Raw genomic sequence first — 21,433 nt, 5'->3', positions numbered from 1 at the left:
GGGCTTAGTCTGGCTTGATTTAAATACGTCAAATGGCTCCTGCCACTTGCGCAGCATCCAGTTCAAAGGCCTGCAAACTCGCTAGGCCTGCGTATTTGGCGTGCAGGCGCCGTGGCTACAAGGCCCCCTCAAACCAACCGCAGCACGGGAAGCTGCTTTACTTGAGGCTGCAGCCCAATTTACACGGCCCGTAGAATGCCCTCTTCTCGCTCGTATAATGTCTGAACCCTGCAAGAGCGCGTGGACGGTGGGCGGAGCAAGGCAGTGAAGATCAACACAATAAACTAGGGAGGGGCGGGTCTGAGAAGCTTCCAAGCCAATCAGGGACGAGTCGCGAACGGGATTAAAAGGCCGATAGAAACACGCTCTACCTATCCCAAGCATTGTAGGGCGAAACTCTAAATGCCCGGTCCAATGGGATCAGGCGAGTAGAGGCCAAGCCCGATATTACGGGACAGCGAGCGAATATGGCTCGTCCAATGACTCGCGGAAACCTGCCCGGGGCGGGGTCACAGGCTTCTGAACCAATAAAAGAGCTGAATTTCTGCCTATGCCAAGGAGGGCGAATGGAAAGGGAGGCGTGCGCGGTGGGCGTGGCGTGCTGTTTTCTTCCTTCCTAGCGGACCAATGAAGCGACGACATGGGCGGAGTCGCCACTTCTTCCCCAATCCGGCCTGCGCTCGGGCGGCAGTGGGTTGAGTTGCGGTTGGCGTCTGGGGGAGGGATTGGTTGCGTCGAGTCTGTCAGGCTGAGGTGGGATAAACACACACTCGAGCTGCGCCTGCCGGAGAAGAAAGAAGCGGAGGGTGGCGAGGCTGAGCGGAGGCAGGCAGGCCAGGCTCGGGGCCGCAGGGACGGCAGCACCAAGCGAGCCAGTAGCCCAGCGCAGGCCGACGGAGACGTAAGATGGCGGCGGCTGCCCAGGTGTGCGAGAACATCCAGATGCTGCTGGAAGCAGCCGAGTTCCTGGAGCGCCGGGAGCGAGGTAGGCGCCCCGGCAACGGCCCCCGGGCTCCCCCCTTCCCTGCCCGAGGAAGCGCCGCCGCGCAAGAGGAGCCCAGCCGCTCTCCGGCCTTTCCCCCGGCCGAAAGCAGGGCGCGCGGCGGCGGCGGCGTTTCCTCTTCGGGCGCCTGGAGACGGACCGGGGTGGGTGGGTGGGTGGGTGGGAGGCAAAGAAAGGGGCCTAGCGGCCGTGGCGGCGCTCCTGGTCCTTCGGCCTCGTCGGCAAAGGCGGCCTGTGAGGAGGGAGCGCCGCCTCCTCCCGCCTGGCCCTGCTGTGGGGGTGGGGGCCGCCCCTCGTCATTCCTGGCCCCGGATCCCGCCGCGGAGCCCTCGGGCCGCTGCGCGTCTTTTGTTCTGCACTTGACCCACTTGCGACCCCCGGCAAGCCCGTCGCGTCGCGATGCCGTGGAAGCGGGCGGGCCTCCCCAGGCATCCCCCCGCCGAGAGCTGTAATCCGGGCCCCGAAGAGGAGGCATGCTCGGCCTGGCTGCGTTTCCTCTCTCACGTAGCCGCTCCGGCCAGGAGGCGGGCTGCGTTGCCTGGTTGGCTCTTCGCAGCCTCTCTCTGTGCTGCTTCTTCGGGCCTGGGTGTCAGGGCCAAGTCACACCCCTCGCCGGACGTGATCCAGTATTGTAATTAACGTGAGCGCAGGACGTGTCAGGCATTCCAAATGTTAAATGCCGACATTCCCCCATACGCAAACTGCTTGGCAACATTGGCACTCTCATATTACACGTGGAAGGGATGAGACTTCTAGGTCCTGGTTTGCCTGTGACCCAAATCTTGAAGGGTGGGGGCAGAGCTTAAGTCCTGTAAGTGGTATAGCGATTGTATGGACAGGGATAATGTAGGAGAAGAAACTTTCAGTTTTGACTAAGGCTGATAATGCAGTGAATGCAGGGTTGGTTGGTTTGTTTTTCCTCAGAAGCTGAGCATGGATATGCTTCCATGTTACCCTACAACAGCAAGGACAGAGATGCCTTAAAACGAAGAAACAAATCCAAGAAAAACAGCAGTAGTAGCAGGTAAGGAAACACATGATGATGTACAACCCCTTTTGTTCTGGTTCTGCAGGGTTGATCATGCAAAATTCAGTCATGTCCAAGACAGTTTTAGCTGTAATTTGATGAGTGTCTTGGGTGTAAGCTAATCACAAGGCTATTTAGCTTAGTTGTGGAAAGTCATGCTATAAGTCACACCATAGAGTAAAAAATCGTGTGTTGCCGTGTCAGCTGCTTACTGCCTGATAAGTTTCACTTTTGTTTCTGCTCAGAATGCATTGGCTTTTAAAACAAAATATATATAGTCACACTGAGTAAATTCTGTGGAGATTTTTTGATTGGATTCCTTAACTGTGCACTTCATGGAAGATTTATTTTTATAAAGTCATCTTATCAGTGAAAATGTTTGCACAATGCATCTGCTGTTTTCTAGAAGCCAGATTCGAAGAAATGTAGGAGTAGTTGCTTGGTGCATCTTGAAATTAATATCAAAAAGGTGGCAGAGCAGTGTTTAAACTAATCTGGGTTGTTGGTGGGAGCTGACCGGAGCTATGAAGTCCCTGGTTTGGGACAAGTCAATCCAAAGGGATGATTGCATAAGCACTCAGGGCAATATTGATAGGAGCATACTAGAACATGAGAATGAGAACATGATAGTGACTAAGGGCCATGTGTAGAGACTGAGGGAGGCGAAGGTTACTGGAGAGGAAAACACAATATAGATATCTGAGTCAAGATGGGGGAGGTGGCATCCTTGGTGTTCAATGACAATTTAGATATAGTAGGTATCTCAAAAACATTGGAATCTATGAGATAAACCATTCTGGGTTATCTGCTTTATCAGGAGGGACAAGATCATGTTGGTGTTGCCGTGTATATCAAAGAGGGCATAGAATCCAACAAGTTAGGAAACATCAGGGAAATTACCCCTTCAACAGAATGAATATGGGTGGAAATTCTGCACCGTAAGGATTACTTAAAAGTGGGGGTGTACTATGGCCCCTTGATCAAATGAAGCTTATCTTGAGATGGAGAAGAAAATAAGGGTGGAAACTGAAGCAAATAATGTCATACTGGGAGATTTCAACTACTGTCACTGGATAAATGTGTGGTCACATGCTGTAGAAATGAGATTCTTAAACATCATAAATGACTGCACTGGAACAGTTGGTCACAGGACCAACCAAAGGGATAGCTATCCTGGACTTGGTTCTAAATAGGTCTCAAGATCTGGTAAGACATTGGGAACAATGACCACACTGCTATTAAGGTCAGCATTCAGGTCAGTGGAAAGTTAACCCTAAAGTTCAAAAATGTTAACATTTGATTTTGAAAGAGGGAACTTTACAAAAAAGAAGAGAATAGTAAAAAGGAAGCTGAAAGGGAAACATAAGAGTCAAATCCCTAGAGGATGTTTGGAAGCTTTTAAAAATCACTCTAACTGAAACTCAAATAAAATGCATTCCACAGGTTAGGGAAGGCACTGTCAAGTGCACTAACAAAACCTGTGTAGTTAACAACACAAGCAAATTATAGAAAGGAAGGAGGCTTCTTTTAAAAAGTGGAAGCTCTGTCCTCATTTAATTAAGGAAGGGACCACAAGCTCTCATAAAAGAAATAGGTCAATAATTAGGCATGCAAAAAGAGATTTCAAGGAACAGGTTGCTAAAGGTATCAAGACAAACATTTTTTTAATATACCCAGAGCAGGAGACCAGCCAGAGAAGCAATGTGTAACGAATAAAGGGATTGTTAAAGGAAGATGGGGAGCTGGTAGAAGAAGCTCAGTAACGTTTTTCTTCTGTGTTTACTGTGGAAAGTGTGGCACATGTACCCATAACTACAGCCCCATTTCAGGAAGGGAGTGTGAAGAACTGACCAAATTGAGGTGACCAGAGAAGTTCTAGATCTACAGAGGGAATTAAGTGTCTAGGTCCTACATTTTTTAAGGAACTGTGATATGAGATCTATTAACCTGTATACATAAACAGTCACTATATTCAACCACTGTACTAGAAGACTGGGGAGAAGCAATTCTTACACCAATTTTTAAAAAGGAATCTAGAGGGGAACAAAGAAATTACAAGCCAGCCGGCCTAACTTCTGTCCCAAGTAAATCCATAGAAACTGTCATCAAAGATAGAATTGTTAGGCACATATACAGATAAAGCATGCTGAAAGGAAATCACCAACCTTTTGGCGTTCTTTGAGGAAGTGAACAAGCATGTAGTCAACAGTGACACAATAGACATAATCTGGCATGCCGGGTTCGATTCTGCACTCTCCCACATGCAGCCAGCTGGGTGACCTTGGGCTCGCCATGGCACTGATAAAGCTGTTCTGACCGAGCAGTGATATCAGGGCTCTCTCAGCCTCACCCACCTCACAGGATGTCTGTTGTGGGGAGAAGAAAGGGAAGGCGACTGTAAGCCGCTTTGAGCCTCCTTCGGGTAGAGAAAAGCAGCAGATAAGAAACAACTCTTCTTCTTCTATATAATTGCATTTCCAAAAGGCTTTTGGAAAGAGTCCTTATCAAAGAGTCCTGAGTAAATTTAGCAGTCATGGGATTATGAGGATAGGTTCTCTCATGGATTAAAAACTGGCTAAACGACAGGAAGCAAAGAGTAGAAATGGACAGTTCTCCCAATGAAGTAAGCAGTGGGATTCCACAAGCATTGGGGCTGATAGTGTTTAATTGATTCATCAGTGATCTGGAACCAGGAGTGTGTAGTGTAGTGACCAGGTTTGCAGATGAGAGAAAATTATTCAGGATAGCAAAAACCAAGATTGTCTCTGAAGAGCTCCAAGAGGACCTCCACAAACTGGGTGAGTGGGCGACAATGTGGCAAATGAAGTTCAGCATTGGCGAGTGTAAGGCAATGCACATTGTAACAAAAAAACTCAGACTCAGTTCTAAGCTAATGGGGTCTGAACTTGCTGAGTCTGAGAAGGAAAAAGATCTCTAGTGTCGTATTGGATAGCTTGGTGAAGGCATTCACACAGTGTGCTGCAGCAGTAAAAAAGACAGACTCCGTGTTAGGGGTTATTAGGAAGGGGATTGAGAATAAAACAGCTGATATTGTAATCCCCCTGTATAGATTTGAAGTATGGCTTCATTTGGAATGCTGTGTACAGTTCTGGTCTCTGTATCTCCAAAAGGACATTGCAGAGCTGGAAAAAGTACAGCAGAGGGCAACCAAGGTGATTAGGGGTTTGGAGTATGAAGTAAAGCTGAAGAGTCTGGGACTTTAGAAAACAGGTAATTAAGGGGACATATGATAGAGGTTTACAAAATTATGCATGAGTTGGAGAGAGTTGGTAGGGAATACATTTTCCTCCTCCCAGAATACTTGAAACTTGAGGGCATCCAATGAAGCTGATGGGCAGTAGGGTGAACAAAAGAAAATACTGCTTTACCCTGAAAATGGTTAAAGTGTGGAATTTGTTGCCAGAGGATATACTGATGGCCATAGGAGTAAGCAGCTTTAATAGGGGATTAGATAGATTCAGAGGGGATAGGTCTATCAATGCTACTAGCCGTGGTGACTGAGGGGAAATCTCCACATTCAGAGGCACTAAGTCTCCGAATCTCAGAGCCAGGGGAAAGCTTCAGCCTCTATGCCCTATTGTTGGCCCTCCAGAGGAGCTGGTTGGCCACTATGAGATAGGATGCTCAAATTAATGAATCCATATCGAAGGTTTCAGTAGCAGCTAGTGGTCTTGAAATGAATATGTAACCGTACTAGTGCTAGTATATTATTTGATTTATACTAAATAGTGTCAGAGAAGTGAAAACTGGAGCTCAAATATGGCTCTTCAGTCTTTCAGGTCAATGCTGATCACTTCAAAACTTTGCATGAAACTTCCAGTGTTAGTTCTCAGTGTACTTTAGTTCCATGGAGGGCAGGATTAGAAACTTCTCAGTAAATCTGTATTTTGCCTACTTATATGTTAAATTTCAGGCAGAGGGTCACTTTTAGGGGATGCCATGCCATTCAGCTGTGGAGCTTGGCATTTTCATGTTAAAATACATGTAAAGCTTGTAGAAATCTGGAGAGAAATCCTGGGCCTTGCTGATGCGGGTGGTATGTTATTAATATGAAGGGAAACAAATGCAATAGAGGCTTAATAAAGTATTTCTATTTACTCTTGTCTATTGACTGTTCATGTGTAATAATGCTGTGCAACGTTAGGTTGTCTTCTGGCTGTATGTCTTGTAGAGTAGGTGATGTATGTACAGTGTGTTACGTTAGTTTCATTTCTCCCAGCCTCATCTTTTAATAGAAATGACAGCATTTGTGAGGATGGATGATTCAAATGGAGGTAGTACACTCAGTCTTACACTCAAATGCATATTATGTTTTAAGAAGGGTTATGTTAAAATGGCATCTTCTAGTTAGATTAAATTTAAGTATTTTTTAATCCCTGGAATTTTTTTTTTTTTTTGCCCTTGAGAATTCAAGTTTGCAAACGCAAAAGAGAGAAGCTCTGAAAAAATTCTTCAGATTAGTCAGACTAACCTAATCTTTGTTAGTTTGGAAATTACTGGGTATGGAAAGACTGTTGATCTTGCTGGATTGAATTTCTCTTAGGTAGGGATTGACTTGCATTCCTGGATCAATTCAGAATGCTAGTTTGCCTCATGTAGGAGTGAGATCCATATGAAAGGTAGGTGTAATGATGGTGAGCTAGCCCTTAACTGCAGCTGAGGCATTTGACTTTTGAGTCTGAAGCCTGATTCTGTTTTCAAGATACCCAGCAATATGACCATATACATTAAAAGAAGTCCTGAGTTTGTAGTCTTTATTACAGCTACAGTTACAACTACAACAACTTTTACAGCATGTTTATTCTATCACTGTTAATTGTAAACAGGTATTTTTTTTCTTATTTTCTCTTTAAGATCAACACATAATGAAATGGAAAAGAACAGGTGAGTCTTCAATACAATTTTATCTGAAAAGCAGTCAACTCCCATCTTTTTCCCCAGTACCTTTCAGGGGAAGAAAATTAGTGTTTTTCTAGAGTCCGTGTTAAGGAAGCTGGTTTTTCTGGATGGTGATTTACAGTATGCAGACTTGTACATATTTGTGTGGCAACATTGGCTAAGTGGTGAGACTTCATCCTAATGCAATATCTAATGTACTGCCCTTGAGCTATTTTGGTTCCTGTGTACACTGACACGCTGTAATCATATTTCCATACAATAGAATGTGCTAAACCCTGAACAGAGTGTGTTAGGAATCTTCTATTCAGGTGTCATTGACACAGAGTGGATTAATAGCTGTCTGCTCAAAATTGTTGTTCTTTTCTTTGTCTGGGAGTGTTAGAATATTTGTAGTTTCCGACATCACTCTTTCAAAGCCTTGATAGCCTGTGTCTCTCTACCCTGAGCATAATAGCCCTGTGGAGTGCAGAAGGCCATGCAATATGCTGAAAAAAACAGTATTTGCACTTTGGCACAAAAGGAAGAAGGACCTGTTTTCTTCTCCTGGATTGCACTTTGGTAGCCTTATTCCCCTGGATTTTGGTAAGTAGGCTGCTGCCCATGTGGTGTTTATAAATGAGCAGTTGGGGAACAATCCATCACACATAATAGGAATCTTTATACTTAATATCACTGTTCTAATTGTACTATGCAGGTTTTGTTCAGTACTTCACAAGTAGTGTGCTTTAGAAAAATAGTTCACAGTTTATCTTTGCCCTTTTGATTATGAAAATATATAAGTTTTATGGATTTAGGCAGATTGTGGGTGGGCAGGAAGGGATGTGCCAGTGTTTCTCTCTTGTAGCCTTCCTTGAATACCCAGGGAATTGCTCATTGCCAGTGTGGGATGGTAGGTGAATTTCCTCCAGGCCAGGCTGGATTCTGGAGATTTTTGGTGGATGGTCACTTGGGCATGAAATTGGGGTCACCGTGGGTGGGAAGGTAGTGAGTTCCTGCATTGTGCTTGGGGGTTGGACTAGATGACCCTGGAGTCTCTTTCCAACTCTGATTCTAATTTTACTCATTCAGAAGAGCTTTGCTAGAGTGAAGTTGTGTCCTGCCAGGTTAAAAGCCATGTTAGGAACATGAACCCTGCTGGATCATGCCAGTGGTCCATCTAGGCCAGCATCCAGTCTCTCTCAGTGGGCAACTAGTCTGGAGAAACCCACATTAGGGCACAGAGGCAAATGCATTCTTGCCTTCTGTCACTGATATTTGCAGGTTTACTGAATGTAAAGGTTCTCCCTTCTGTCACCATAGCTAGTAGCCACTGTTAGACCTAGCCTCCATGACTGTCTAATCTCCTTTTAAAGCTGTCTATGCCTGTGGCAATCACTATATCTTTTGGTAGTGAATTCCACATTTTAATCACTTCTTGTGTAAAGAAGAATTTCCTTTTGCATCCTGAATTTTACTACTCATGAATTTCATTGGATGCCTTTGAGTTTTCTGTGTCCACTGTATTTATCCTGAGCATAATTATGTAAACTTCACCCCTTAGTCATCACTTTTCTAAAATGAAGAATCCCAGACTCTTCATCCTTTCTGCATAGGAAAAGTGTTCCAGTCTGTTAATCATCTAGGCTGTCCTCTTCTGTATTTTTTCTACCTCTGCAGTGTCCTTTTTGAGATATGGTGACCAGAACTGTACACAGTTCAGATAAGGCTGCACCGTAAATCTGTTTGGGGACATTATAATATTACTGTTATATGTTCAGTTCTTTTCCTAATGACCCCCAACTTTTTGGTCTTTTTCACTGCTTTGGCATGCTGGATTCATTCTTTTTTATCCACCACAACTACGAAGTGTATCCCCCTCAGTCTTGGCAAATTCAGTCCCTGTTAGCATATATAAAGTTGGCATTTTCTGTTCCCATGTCCATCACCTTTCATTTACCTCCACTGAACTTCATTGTTGCATTCAATTTATGGAGACTTCCTCCTCCCCTTGGAGTTCATCACAGTTGACCTTAGCTTTCATCATCATCTTAAATAATTCTGTGTCATCTGCAAACTACATTCACTCCTAGTTCCAGATAATTTATGAACATATTAAATAGTATTAGGCACATTACTGATCATTGTGTGACTCCACTAAGTAGCATATCCAGAGTATGGCAGCTGGGGTGCATGCCCTGGTTGTTGCTTGGGTGGGGTGCAGAAGAACTCTAGTAGTCTGGCCAGCAGGCCCTCCCTTGGCGATGGACAGAAGGACTGGGCCAGCCAGGGGGTGGTGCCTGCTGGTGCCCTTCTTTCCACCAGGCTCTGGTCCCTGCAGGCCACTGGATTGCCATGATGAAGTAGAACCCAGAGCCAGCAAGGCTGGGCTTTAATTTTGACATAGCAGCTGTGTTCCCACCCCTGCAACACCAAGCCCTGCCTGCCCCCAGGCATGAGATAGGCTAGGTACACCCTTGACTCCACTGCTTACTTCCCTCCATTGGGGAACTATCCGTTTTCTCAACTGTTTTAAGTCCTGTTTATCATGTTTATATGGAATTGCTATGTCTCCTTTATTGGTACAGGTAGGGTACCCATAGCAATTCTAAGGAGTAAATCTGCCTTTTTTCAGAATGTCACTTGTGGAGTTTTAGTCAACATGGTCCTCTGGGGTGGTGGATGAGTATGATGGAACAGCTGGGTGGTGAATATTTGGCTTACTGTGTGATGGGTTAAATGCTTGCGTTTCTGTTGGCATTGCTTGAGGCAGGAGCTTAGTTTATTGCATGTGTTTATGTGAAAAGATGAGTGTTGGCATGGCCTGTTCTGAGGCCTTTTTAATAGGCTCATTAAGTGCGTAGGAGTTGGCTGCCAATCTGTTGTAGAAATCAGGGCCCAATTTTGGAAGTTGCATAAAAACGCATAGTTTTGAAAAGCAGGCAGCAAAGAGAGACTATATCTACTTCTAGTTGCTTTTTATTTCTCTCACTGATTGTTCAGGTTGCATTGTGGACTATTTCTTGTTCATTTATTCCTAACTTTTTGTACAAATTAGGAACATCTGATGTTTCAATAAGCGCTTGATTTGTGTTGCTATCCAGTTGTATTTGGATAATGTTTTATAATTACAATATGCTTCACTTTTAATTGTAAGTTTCTAGCTTAGTATTTCATGCCTTGATTTTTGACTTTGATTGCAATTATTTCAACTACTGTTAGTCTTTCAGGGCCTTAACTGACCCTTGGCTGGGGAAAATGTAAGGATATTTAATTAGTGGGAGTCAAGGATGTTTAACCTCTACAGGCTTGTACCCTATATGTCATATCATACCTGCAAATAGCAAGAGTTGTATTTGTCACCTGCAAATGGATATGCAAGATGGATTATAACAGTGATTTCCTGTATGGTGCGTGTAAATTCACTCTTGCCACTCTAGCAGTCACTCTTGCCACTCTACTGACCCCTTCTGCATTCCTTCCCTTATCTTTTTCCAAGTTCCCTTTTCCCTCTTCCTTCATCTTTCTCAACCTCATTTTCTTAAGCCTTTGACATTCTCCCCTACCCCATTCCACTTCTTCAGCTAGCCTCAATGTGTACTAAAGGTGATGGGATAGGTAGAGGAACAGGGAAAATTAAGCTCCTGCTGCCTCTTGCAGTAGTCTAGGCCAGGGATTCCAACCCAGGGGTCTGTGGACAACTTGGGTTCTACAGGAGCTTTGAAGTGGTATGGTATACAGTCTTCTCTTTTCAGTTTCTACTCTTTTTCCAGCCTCTTCTTCATTAAATTAAAACATTCATTAAAGCTGTGGGAATTATAGTCCATGAACATCTGGAGGACCACAGGTTGACTACCCCTGCATTAAAGGATGGGTGAATGAACTAGAAAAAGAAGTAATGTTGCCTCACCAAATGCAAACTCTATTTCTATGGTGATTCCCTCTGTTCATGACAGCCAGTTTGTTATGGAATTGTCAACATGCTCAGCAAGTTTAAGTTGGCCCTTAGAATATAGCATAACCAAAGGAAATTCTGCTTAGAATGGAGGATTAGGCTTCATTGTCACCATACTGAAAGTTCAGCATCTTGATGAGTTGCTCTCTTGATTAATCATTGCCCATATGTTGAAAACAACAGGCTGTGACCATGGGAACTGGGGCAGGAGGGATGTCCAAATCAGCAATAATAAAGATTTCATCGGTAGCCACAATTGTTTGAACTGACAAGAGGAAGCAAGATGCTGTATAAGCTTGTTGGCATCACCAAAAGTTATCCCTTGTTCTAAAATGATGGTTTGGGCACTTGAAAACATGACCTCAAGTTCAACACTCTGCAGAGCTAATATCCTTTTAAATGTCATTTATATGAATGCTAAATGCAATATCTTTCAACTGATGCCTGATCCTTTAATGATAACTACATGCCTATATTGTGTATAGTGTAGCTGGGCAACTTGAATTATCACTTTCTTGAGAGAGTATAGCTGTTTGGTAATGGTTAAGTTTATTGTATGTTCTTCTGATCAGTTGTACTCTTCGAGAAAAATAAATGATTGGTCAGAAATATTAAGTCCTAAGGACTGCTGCGTTTCTGCCAGATCAACCTGTATCAGAATTTAGTTTGACAATTGACTAGTACTTCATTTGACAATTAGTGCTGAAGCATTTGTTGCCAAACTGTCTGTCTGTATTTGAAGTCTGATGCTACCGTTGTACAGAACCCTTTTTCTTAGAGTTGGTTGATTGGAGGCAAATTTTGTTTGTGCAGCAGTGAAATAAGGGACAAATGCTCCTTTTCAAGGCTAGTTCTGGTGAGTGACTGCAGAATGGGGTAAAGGAAAATATTAAAGATGGGCTTCTAACAGTGAAGGAGTAGCACTTGCTATGGCTTCAGGTGTGTGAGTGGCCATGTTGGCCTGAAGCAGCAGAACAAAGTTTGAATTCAGTGACGCTTTTAAGACCAACTAAGTTTTATTCAAGGCATAAGTTTCTGTGTGCATGTGCACTTTTTCAAACATTACATATAGGTAAGATGAAGGGGAGGGGGCGTTAATCGCCAAGAAGGACTAGAAGTTAAGATGCATAAGTAATTGGGTAGTTATAGTTGAGATTGGATTAAGATTGGTAAATAAATATGTGAATAACAGTAAATCAGCATACTAGGGCTAACAAATAAATGTGATAGCCAAGTTTGAGTCCAGTGGTACCTCCAAGAACAGCAAAGTTCAATGCTGGATATAAACAAGAACTGAGAGACTTAACATGATGCACACTCCTTCAGATGCCATTGAAACAGAGTTTGTCAGATGTTACATATAGCGGGGGGGGGGGATAGTTGCCAGGAGGGACTACTGGGAGTACTGATGTATAAGTAACTGAGCAATTAATATAACTAAGATTGGAATAAAATATTTGGTAAGACCTATGGATAGTAGGCATGGATATGCAGGTAGTAAAAGTTAATGTGAGAACTGTGTTTGAGACCAGTGGCTCCTTTAAGACCAAGAAAGTTTAAGTCTGGGTATTAGTGAGAACTGAATGACTTAGCTTGTGTGGTGAGATAAGAACCTGATATCTCTATTAAGCCCTGAAGCTTCCATTGTCCTGAATGTTGTAATAACTTGTAACTCAACAGTCTTCTATTCCACTATTTCTGAAATTCTTTTGCAATAAAACAGCTACTTTGAGTTCCCCCATTGAAGGTCCTGTTATTGTGTAACTTAGCTTGTGTTTTATTTTAAATTTCAGCCAGAAATATTTGTTTTCCAGGACTTGTTTTGGAAACTTACAAAATCATAGTTAATGACATCCCTAAGCAGTCATGCATTAGAGGCTGAAACTTGGTGGAGGATAGTCAGTTGGCCTACAAATATTCTGAACCCTATAATAAAAGAGAGGCAATAGCTTAGTGACAGAAGAACTGCTTTGTGTGCACAGGTTTAATTCTGACATATTAAGTTTGAAAGATCTTTGGTAAGAGAGCTGGAAAGCTGTTTTTAGTCTCTGCTGTGCTAAATAGTCTGAAATTGTACTTTTCATCATACCTATAGAAACAGTAATAATTAAGACAGGGACAGCCTTCTAGTTCAGGGGTAGTCAACCTGTGGTCCTCCAAATGTTCATGGACTACAATTCCCATGAGCCCCTGCCAGTGTTTGCTGGCAGGGGCTCATGGGAATTGTAGTCCATGAACATCTGGAGGACCACAGGTTGACTACCCCTGTTCTAGTTTATATCAAGTAATTGGGCCAGGAATATATCTCACCAGGGTGTTGTCCATTATAAGCTTCTTGCAGAAATCAAAATAGTTTCATCTTAAAATCCAGCTGAAATAGCAAATGGCTTCTGCCAAAATGAGCCAAAGCAGAAGATTAAATGAAGCATCTTTGTTTTTCTTACAAAAAGTGCGTCTTGAGTATCACTGTGTGTTCTTCCATGCTTTAAAGCTACCTGCTTTAAAAAAAAATGTCACACCATTTTTATTGCATGGAAAAGCTCAAAAGGTTTCTCCATCAGTCAATTACTAGCAAGTAGCATATCTTCTGTGGCTAGAATGAGATTGTCAACCAGCAAGATGGGGATTATCTCCAAAACCAGTATTGCTGGTGATTTAGAACTAGAATGGTTTCTAATGAAACTTTAGCATGTAATATGTCGTTATTATTATAACACAGCTTATAGCTCACTGGCCTATTAAAGCCCCTGTTTGTGAGATGCTATTTGTATGGCATTTGTTTAACCTAAAGTTTATTTAGGACAGCTTTCATTTCCCGAATCTAACGTACAATAACCTTTTAGAAGATCCTGGAATGAAAATGCTATAAGTCACCTAAGAAGGTGTTTCACTTGATTTCATGATTATTTTTCATGCTTCCTTAATGGCATCCTACAGAAGTGCCCATGATGAATGTGTCCTTCCCATTCACTGATCTTATAGCTGTAATGTGTGTAAATCTTTAACAGACGTGCTCATCTGCGACTGTGTCTGGAGAAGCTGAAAGGGATGGTGCCACTTGGACCAGAATCAAGTAGACATACTACGTTGAGTTTACTAACAAAAGCTAAATTGCACATAAAGGTAAGTTAGGAGCTGGCGATTCATTACTTTCACAAGTACACTTAAAATCTTGTGGTCACATATGTAATGAAAATGGAAATACAGAGTAAGATTCAAATTCACTGGCGGCATAGAGGCCAGTTGAAATACTAGAGCAAGCCTTGAAGGGATGGTAGACCTGTTGTCTTGATATTCCCACCTGGGAAACTGTCACATTTGAAGAACATATACAGAAGATACTTAATCTTGACAGGTGATTGGAGTAAAGTGATCAGGTCCCAAAGGAGGTGATATATAACTAGGTGGGGAAGAGACCATGTACCTCGAAACTGTTGTTGCTGTGAGTAGTGAGAAACAGAGGTACAACTAAAGTAAATTGTGCTGATTTCTGCCTCTGGAAAAAAGTAAGTCAACCTTAGTTTGTCACTACACGAGGCACAAGAACAATATAATGATTCTTATTTTCCTCAACAGAAGCTTGAAGACTATGACAGGAAAGCGGTACACCAAATAGATCAGTTGCAGCGAGAACAGCGGCACCTGAAAAGGCAGCTGGAGAAACTGGGCATTGAACGGATAAGAATGGATAGCATAGGATCAACTATTTCTTCTGAACGGTCTGATTCAGATAGAGGTAAGTGGTGGCCTTGAGGGAGCTGGTCCTGTGGCCTGAACACTAGCTGCTAGCTAGCTGTTCTGTTAAGAGGCAAATGCTGACTGGGGGTCTCAATTTCTGATTGCAGAAGAAATTGATGTGGATGTGGAAAGTACAGACTACCTAACGGGGGACCTGGACTGGAGCAGCAGCAGCCCAAGTGATTCGGATGAAAGGGGAAGCTTGCCAAGTGTCTGCAGTGATGAGGGCTACTCGAGTGCCGGCATTAAGAGAATAAAGTTGCAGAACAATCTCAAGGCCTGCCTGAAGCTATAAGAAGCCAGTGGCTTTCTTTCCATCCTTGCTGTTTCCTTGTTGGATCTTATTAGGTAGTATGTTGGACCGTCCCACAATTCTCTTGCACGTAAACTTCTTATACCACCAACATTACCAAAATCTGCTTTGCCTAAGTCTGACAACAGTGCATAGGGTTGTGGGTTACAAGCTACTCTCTGGAGCACACATCTGATGGCATCCACTAGCTTCTCTTTTCTGTTGGGTAAACTCATCTCTATGAGACTGAACATTCCAACCAAATTCCTAAGCGCCCAAGAATATTGTTGCAATAATAGCAACATACACACTTTGCCTGTGCTGCTATTGTTCTAGATGTACCTTATGTCAGGGGTAGGGGGTGGGCTGTATTATAAGATGTTTGAAAAAACAATAGCCAGACTAGCCATTACTCCTCAAATGTGACCTCGAAAGACAGAAATCCACATCCTTGTCAATCAGAACAGGGACGAGCATGGCAAATTTACAAAGCATTGTAACTTTCCAATAGGAAATTATGCAGTGAGACTTCCCAACCACTGACTCAGCAGTTTTATTTTGACGTGTCCCAAGTCACTGCAGATGTGATATGGCCATTTCTGGGACTGCCTTTCGGCCAGTACTGAACCTTTGAAGTCTGAGCCAACCCTTGTGAAAAGTAGCACCATAGGACTAAGTTAGTGACAGGTAACCGACAGAATAAAATTAGTTTGACAGTAGTGTAGTATCAACAGAATCAGGTTGCAGGCTCTTTGTAGAGGCAGGGAAATGTTTCCACTTGTAGCTGATTACCCTAGTAGGATGCCTATGCTCAAATCAGTCTCAATATCTTTGATGTCAAAAGACCAAATGGTACTTCAGAATACTCCTGTGCAATCTTTATGATAGTGTCTTTACATTGACAGCTGCATTTACCTTTTGTTCCTAGCAGCTTTTTCTGGCTGCTAAGTCCTGTTTCTTGTCTCTGGGACAAATCTTTCTACCTCAGAGAGATGAACAAAGCTGATCTCGATCCCTTTAGCACAAAATGAAAAAAGAATTATGCCTCATTTGTATACTTGGTTCTAGTCCAATCTGTTTACTTAAATTTTCAGCAATAACCGAGTGACAAAGTTAGCTGTGCTAGCTTTGAGTTGTTAATGACTGAGGAGAGTTAACTGCAGCAAGTCATTGGAGCCCTCCTGGCGTTCCAGCACTTAATACCTTGTTTAAATTATTTGGTAGCACTCTGAAAGTGGTTGTCTGTAGATTTTGGGTTGCCTTTACAATCTTTTCTGCCCCCTTTTCACCGTATTTCTGGTGTCCCACCTCTTCTTTTAAGCTAAGTAGAGCACACGCAAATGTATATAACAAGACCTATAAATAGTATTTATTCATTTTTATATAAGCCTAATGTAATAGATAACCTTCTTATGATTTTGTGCTTTTATAGATGTTCAGGAAACTTTGTATGTCAAGGTCTACTAACCAAGAGCATTTCTTAGTTGTCTTCTTCTTGCTTGTTAACATTAGTATTATGCCTGCTTGGCCACTTCCTAGTAACTTTTAACATACTCTCTTGGTTCTCCATATGCAGCCAGATGTCCCCCCAGCAATCAGAGGATACTCAAGAGCTGGTTAAGCAACTTCACTCTAAAAGGGCTATATAGCTTATTTAGCTTAAAAATGTCATTCATGCTTGCTAGCAGGCTATGACTCAAACTGCCAAAATCCACTAAGACTCTTTGTCAACGTTCCAAATAAGCAACTTACAAATGAAATTTGATTTCAAGAAGCTTGACAGTTTTCTCTAGATAAATTTTCAAGATGGAAAGTGAGGCTAGTGGATTGCTAAAGATCTCCAAAGTGATTTCTTTTGAGTGTGCTATGTTAAACACAAATAACAGCTGGAATTTTCAGGTGTCCAGCAGATTTGCACTGAACTCCTACTTGTTGGAGGCTGCCTTGCTTTTATGAGCTGGCTTCAAAAATAAGCAGAGGCCCATCAGAGAGCAAGCTCCCAACCTTTAAAGAAGTTGAGCTGCTGCCCTTTGAGGTCCTTTGCTCTGACCCGTTTCTTGCCTGAGACTTTTTGAGCTTCTATATTGGTTAAATGTGTTGCATAAAACTGCCTCACACCTGGCTCAAGTTGCTGCCACCTTAAAGCTGAAAGTAATTTCAGGTGTTGGGATTTGTATTGTTGAGGCAAATATGAAAATACATTTGTGTACTTTTCTTTAGATGTCTTAAGAATTTAACCTAATGTATTTTAATTGTTGTGCCTTTTTCAGTTACTTCTAAAGGGACACAATTCATTTCAAGAATCTCTTGGGCATGGCCTGCTCCATCCAAATGTGTGCAAGTAGTATAGAAGCACGTTCATGCTTTTCTTCAGCTGCTTTCATTTGGGTGCACTTTGATCAGGAGAAATCCTTAATGGATTGTGTCCATTCGTTTTTTTTGTTTAAGTGCAACATTGTGGTGGGAATTCTTTTGTCCCTATTGTGAACCAGTAATTGATCTTTGCACTGTCTAAATTTGGTCCTTTCAAAATTTTGGGTGGCACAAAAAATGTTGACCTTTTGCAAATGGTGCACTATTGTTGAAAACAAGCCTAAGGAATTGTTTAGTGTTTCAAAAACATTTAGGCAGATAAATCAAATTGTCCTGTGAGCTCCAGGGCTACTTTTTAAAAATGTCTTGGCTAGGACTGACCTCGGCAGCTCCAAACTTCTGTGGTCCTATTTGCTACTTGCTCAGCCCATCCCCCAGGCAGCTATGTCCGCTTCAAGGCTGGAAAAATAAGGCCAGTTTTCATGGGTCTGTTTAGTGTGTTTGCTTCCATGCTCCTTGAGTGATATGTAACATTTATTTACATCTGGAGAAGTCATGCAACTTATTAGGGGTAACAGTTGTCACCTATAAACACAAGCAGAAGTTTCATGCACTTGCAGAGTCATATGGAAGCAATAATACCATTTGGTCAGTGTGTAAATTGGGCCATAGAAACATAACATTCTGGGTCAGCCAGCCTTTTCTCGATTTCACTGATCCACCAGCATTATTATTCAATAAACTGCAGAAAATTAGGTTTTGTAGATTGTCATGGGTTGCTTCTGTGCCCATGTTTACAGCAGGAAGCAGCATACATATCCAAATACAAAAATATGTTCAAGTTACACTAATTTCTGCTGCGGCATTTTCCGATGCAGTAGTGAATCTGGGGGTGTGTTTGACTGGATAAGAAATCCAAAGTTTCTGATCTTGTTGATCTGAAGTAACTCTGGGTGTCAGGGTGACAGATGGAAGTATCCTAAAATATTAACAGTTTCTAACGATGTCCTCAGTTGCTGGAAACTACTTCCTCCGGCAGGAGAGGAGCCGTTCTCAGATTCCCCTTTCCACTTCATCCCTATGCATTTCCCAAAGGGCCATGGTGGACTGCAGTGAGAGGGGGATGCTGGAAAACTCCCTTCCAGGAGTGCTGCGGTACTTTTGTGGCATAGAATCCCTAGTCATTGTCTGTACCTGATAAACCTTTTCTCCTGGGTGTTGAACACACAGATTTAAAATAAATAAATAGCCAAGTTTTTCAGGTGCTGCTAGATACATATTAGGAACTTTTCCCAGGGTTGGTGCATATATCTGTTTTGGATTCAGATTATTTGAAATTGTCATATGAGGTGCCATGAACATTTCCACCCTCCTGATTCCAGAGCTCTCGGCGTATGCAGGCTGCGTTCTGCCAACTGCCGTTTTAGCACTTTGTTCTCACAATGTGGCACTTCTCTCCTGCCCCTGAACCCGCCATTTGAATCTCAATAAAGCTTGCAAACATAGCCACACAGAGGGAGCTCTGTGTTCTCTTATGGAGGAGTGGGTGGGAGATAAGATTATTTAAGTGCTCACTGCCGAATTTGAGTAAACTGAGGCATTTGGTGTACTGTCTAGCAATATGTTAGGAAGACTTGCTATCCTCCATTTGCCCCCTCTAACAAATTTCAGGTTTTGACACTTAACTGTATTGGACGAATTCTACTTTTGATACCCAGCTGTGTGTTTGCTCCCCTGAAGATGTAGTGTGTTGCTTCCTCTCTTGCTGCTTTGACCTGAGAGAGAATTTTTGCTTTCTGTGTTAGTGCAAGTGATTTGATTCCTGTGCATTATGGCCACCTAAAGCTCTTGGAACACCTACGTGAATCAGTGATGCATTTGCTTTTGAGGGAAAGCTGCCCATAATTGCTTAACAAACATAAGTGTTTTCCACATTCCAAAGTCTATATACCAAGATTGGCTTTAGCAAACCTGTATGTTTTACTGTTGGGGTCTGGTTGAACAGCACTTAAACGCCAGTTTGTTCCTGGCTGCCATCTGCTTGCTTGATTGTAGCATGCTTGCCGAAACTCAGCCGTTCCCTTCTGAAGTGCCCAAAGATTTGACTGGCTTGGTAGCCTGGCTTTGGCTTTATTTTTGTGCTGTTCTGATTGACCTGGTAACTTTCCTCGTTCCTCAAATAGGTGCTCTTAGTGACATTTGCTTGTTTTGAACTCTTGGCTTTTTGGTTTTGGAGTCTTCCAAATAAAACACAGTCTAAAAGGGGAGCAGCAGGCAGGGAGAAACAGGAATCTGGTTTCCAGATATTCAGTTCCTAATGTAAATATGTCATTACAAATCCTGTGTCAAGACCATATAATGGTGCTTTTTACTACAGTTAGCACATGCATTTTTAGAAATTACATGTTTTAGAAGACCTTGCTGTGTATATGTATACTTCTGTATTGTTCAACTGTTAGAAAATAAATTATTTCATTACTAAAAAAAGTCATGTCAGTGCTTCACAGTTGTGTGAAAGGGAAACTTGTTCCTTTGTAGATAAATGAAATCTAAAACTATTGCTTTAATCTCAAAGTAAAACCACATAAGGACCATATCTTACTATTTAAATACCTCATTGAGACACTCTAAATTCTTTAAGAGAAATCATATAGTCTGTGTAAATTAATTCTGGTTTTGTTCTTCCACTAGCCAAGTCTCCCATATAAGTGCTGCCCACCGCCCCAACCCCATTCCTGTTATCTTGGAAAGTATCTGGTTGAATAGCATGTTTGTGTTAGCTGTATCTAGCTGTGCCTTTAGGTTCTCCTTGAAACTTTAGGTTTCAGTGCATCTAGTTCTCCGCTAGTACATGTCACCACTTTGCACACACTGTCTGTTATTGGTGCCTATAGGTAATGCACAGCTGTTAAATTATGATTAACATTATTTTACTAGAAAATATTGGAAGTAAAGAAATAATGTGTGGGGTCATGGCTCAGTGATGCATCTGTTTTGCATGCAGTCTCTGGCTTCTTTAATTAAAGCCTTCATATAGTAGATGATACAAAAAAAAAACTGGAGATCTGCTGCCCATCAAAACAGACAATACTGACCAATGGGTCAGATTAATAAAGCAATTTCAAATATTCAGCCTGTAATGTACATCTTCCTGTTTTAGGAATGGGGCAAATTATGTGATGAAGAGTATAAGATACTTGCAACAGCTCTAATGGTACTAAGGACCCAACTCTCTTATTTGGTGAAAATAATCCAATGGGTGTCCTCCCATTCAGATACTGGTAGAGTTCATATCAGCCATGCAGCTTTGTAAAGAGAGTCTGAGGGAGATGTTCCTGAAGCCACCAACAGGAAAATATTAAAAGGGGCCCCTGATTGCTTGTGCCTCAGGATTTTCAAGGGCATTTCCGCACCCTTTAAATGTAGTGAAATGCTTGCCTTATGTAGTCGTTATATTCCGGCCCCTCCATATGACGTCACCAACATCTGGGCAGTAACTGGCAGTAACTCTATTGTAAAGTGCTAGTTGGGGAATCACATAAAGTGGATTCCCCAACCTATTTAGTGCGAGCTACAGGAGAGCAACCAGCAGAGGAAAGTTATGGAGGCTCAGATGCGCTAAAGGCACCTGCCTCATCCTGCCCTCACGCTCACCTCCTTCTCCCTTGTTCCTGGGGACAGGAATTTCTTTTTTAAAAGGTCTAACATCCTGGAGCAACAAATAGGAGGACAAGTGTGCAGGCAATGCCAGAGATAATTTTTTTCCTCCAAGTTGTAACACAAAGCATGCCTCTCTAAAGTTCCCCCTCCCCCCAAAATCAGGTATGAGAATAATTTTCAAAATTTATATGCATTTATATGTTTAAACGGAGAACTATGAATTAAAAAAATTAGCGGGCATCGCAGGACCTTAAAAACATGGAGAAAGGGGATTGGCTGCCTGGGTTGATTGGCAGGTGGAAGAGTCGTATGTAAAGCGTGTTGCTCTCTTCTGCCATTTCCAGCAGCACTTGTGGAGGATGAGAAGCGCGAAAGGCAGCAGATGAAAGTGACACAGTTAAAATGGTAAGGAGGGGCTTGGAGGCGAAATAATATATAGCACTATGCCATTCAGCTAGTGTAATGCTATTTTTTCTGATGTGCAGAAATGCCCCAGGATTTTCTAGTCTTGGCAAAAGCAGGGCTAGAGCATTGATCCTTAGAGTGATC

At 42.4% G+C, this 21,433-nt stretch overlaps 1 protein-coding gene across 1 annotated transcript; it reads left to right on the top strand.

The window, feature by feature from the left end:
* Positions 1-734: 734 nt before the first annotated feature.
* On the top strand, positions 735-20,356 carry MXD1 (MAX dimerization protein 1). The gene is made up of 6 exons (XM_077306509.1): positions 735-985; positions 1,928-2,027; positions 6,906-6,935; positions 13,890-14,004; positions 14,458-14,617; positions 14,727-20,356. Exons 1-6 carry the CDS (start codon positions 907-909, stop codon positions 14,912-14,914), a joined length of 672 nt encoding a protein of 223 aa, XP_077162624.1. The 5' UTR covers positions 735-906; the 3' UTR covers positions 14,915-20,356.
* The last annotated feature ends 1,077 nt before the right edge of the window (positions 20,357-21,433 follow it).

Source organism: Paroedura picta, chromosome 12 (assembly GCF_049243985.1).
Source record: "Paroedura picta isolate Pp20150507F chromosome 12, Ppicta_v3.0, whole genome shotgun sequence".
Taxonomy (NCBI): domain Eukaryota; kingdom Metazoa; phylum Chordata; class Lepidosauria; order Squamata; family Gekkonidae; genus Paroedura; species Paroedura picta.
This window is presented reverse-complemented; position numbering and strand designations above follow the sequence as displayed.

Excerpts from the sequence above, each read along its gene's own strand:
- MXD1 (XM_077306509.1), top strand. The coding sequence starts at position 907 with ATGGCGGCGGCTGCCCAGGTGTGCGAGAACATCCAGATGCTGCTGGAA. Across the intron at positions 14,005-14,457 it reads AAGCTAAATTGCACATAAAG|AAGCTTGAAGACTATGACAG; the intron begins GTAAGTTAGGAG and ends TTTCCTCAACAG. Across the intron at positions 14,618-14,726 it reads ACGGTCTGATTCAGATAGAG|AAGAAATTGATGTGGATGTG; the intron begins GTAAGTGGTGGC and ends TTCTGATTGCAG.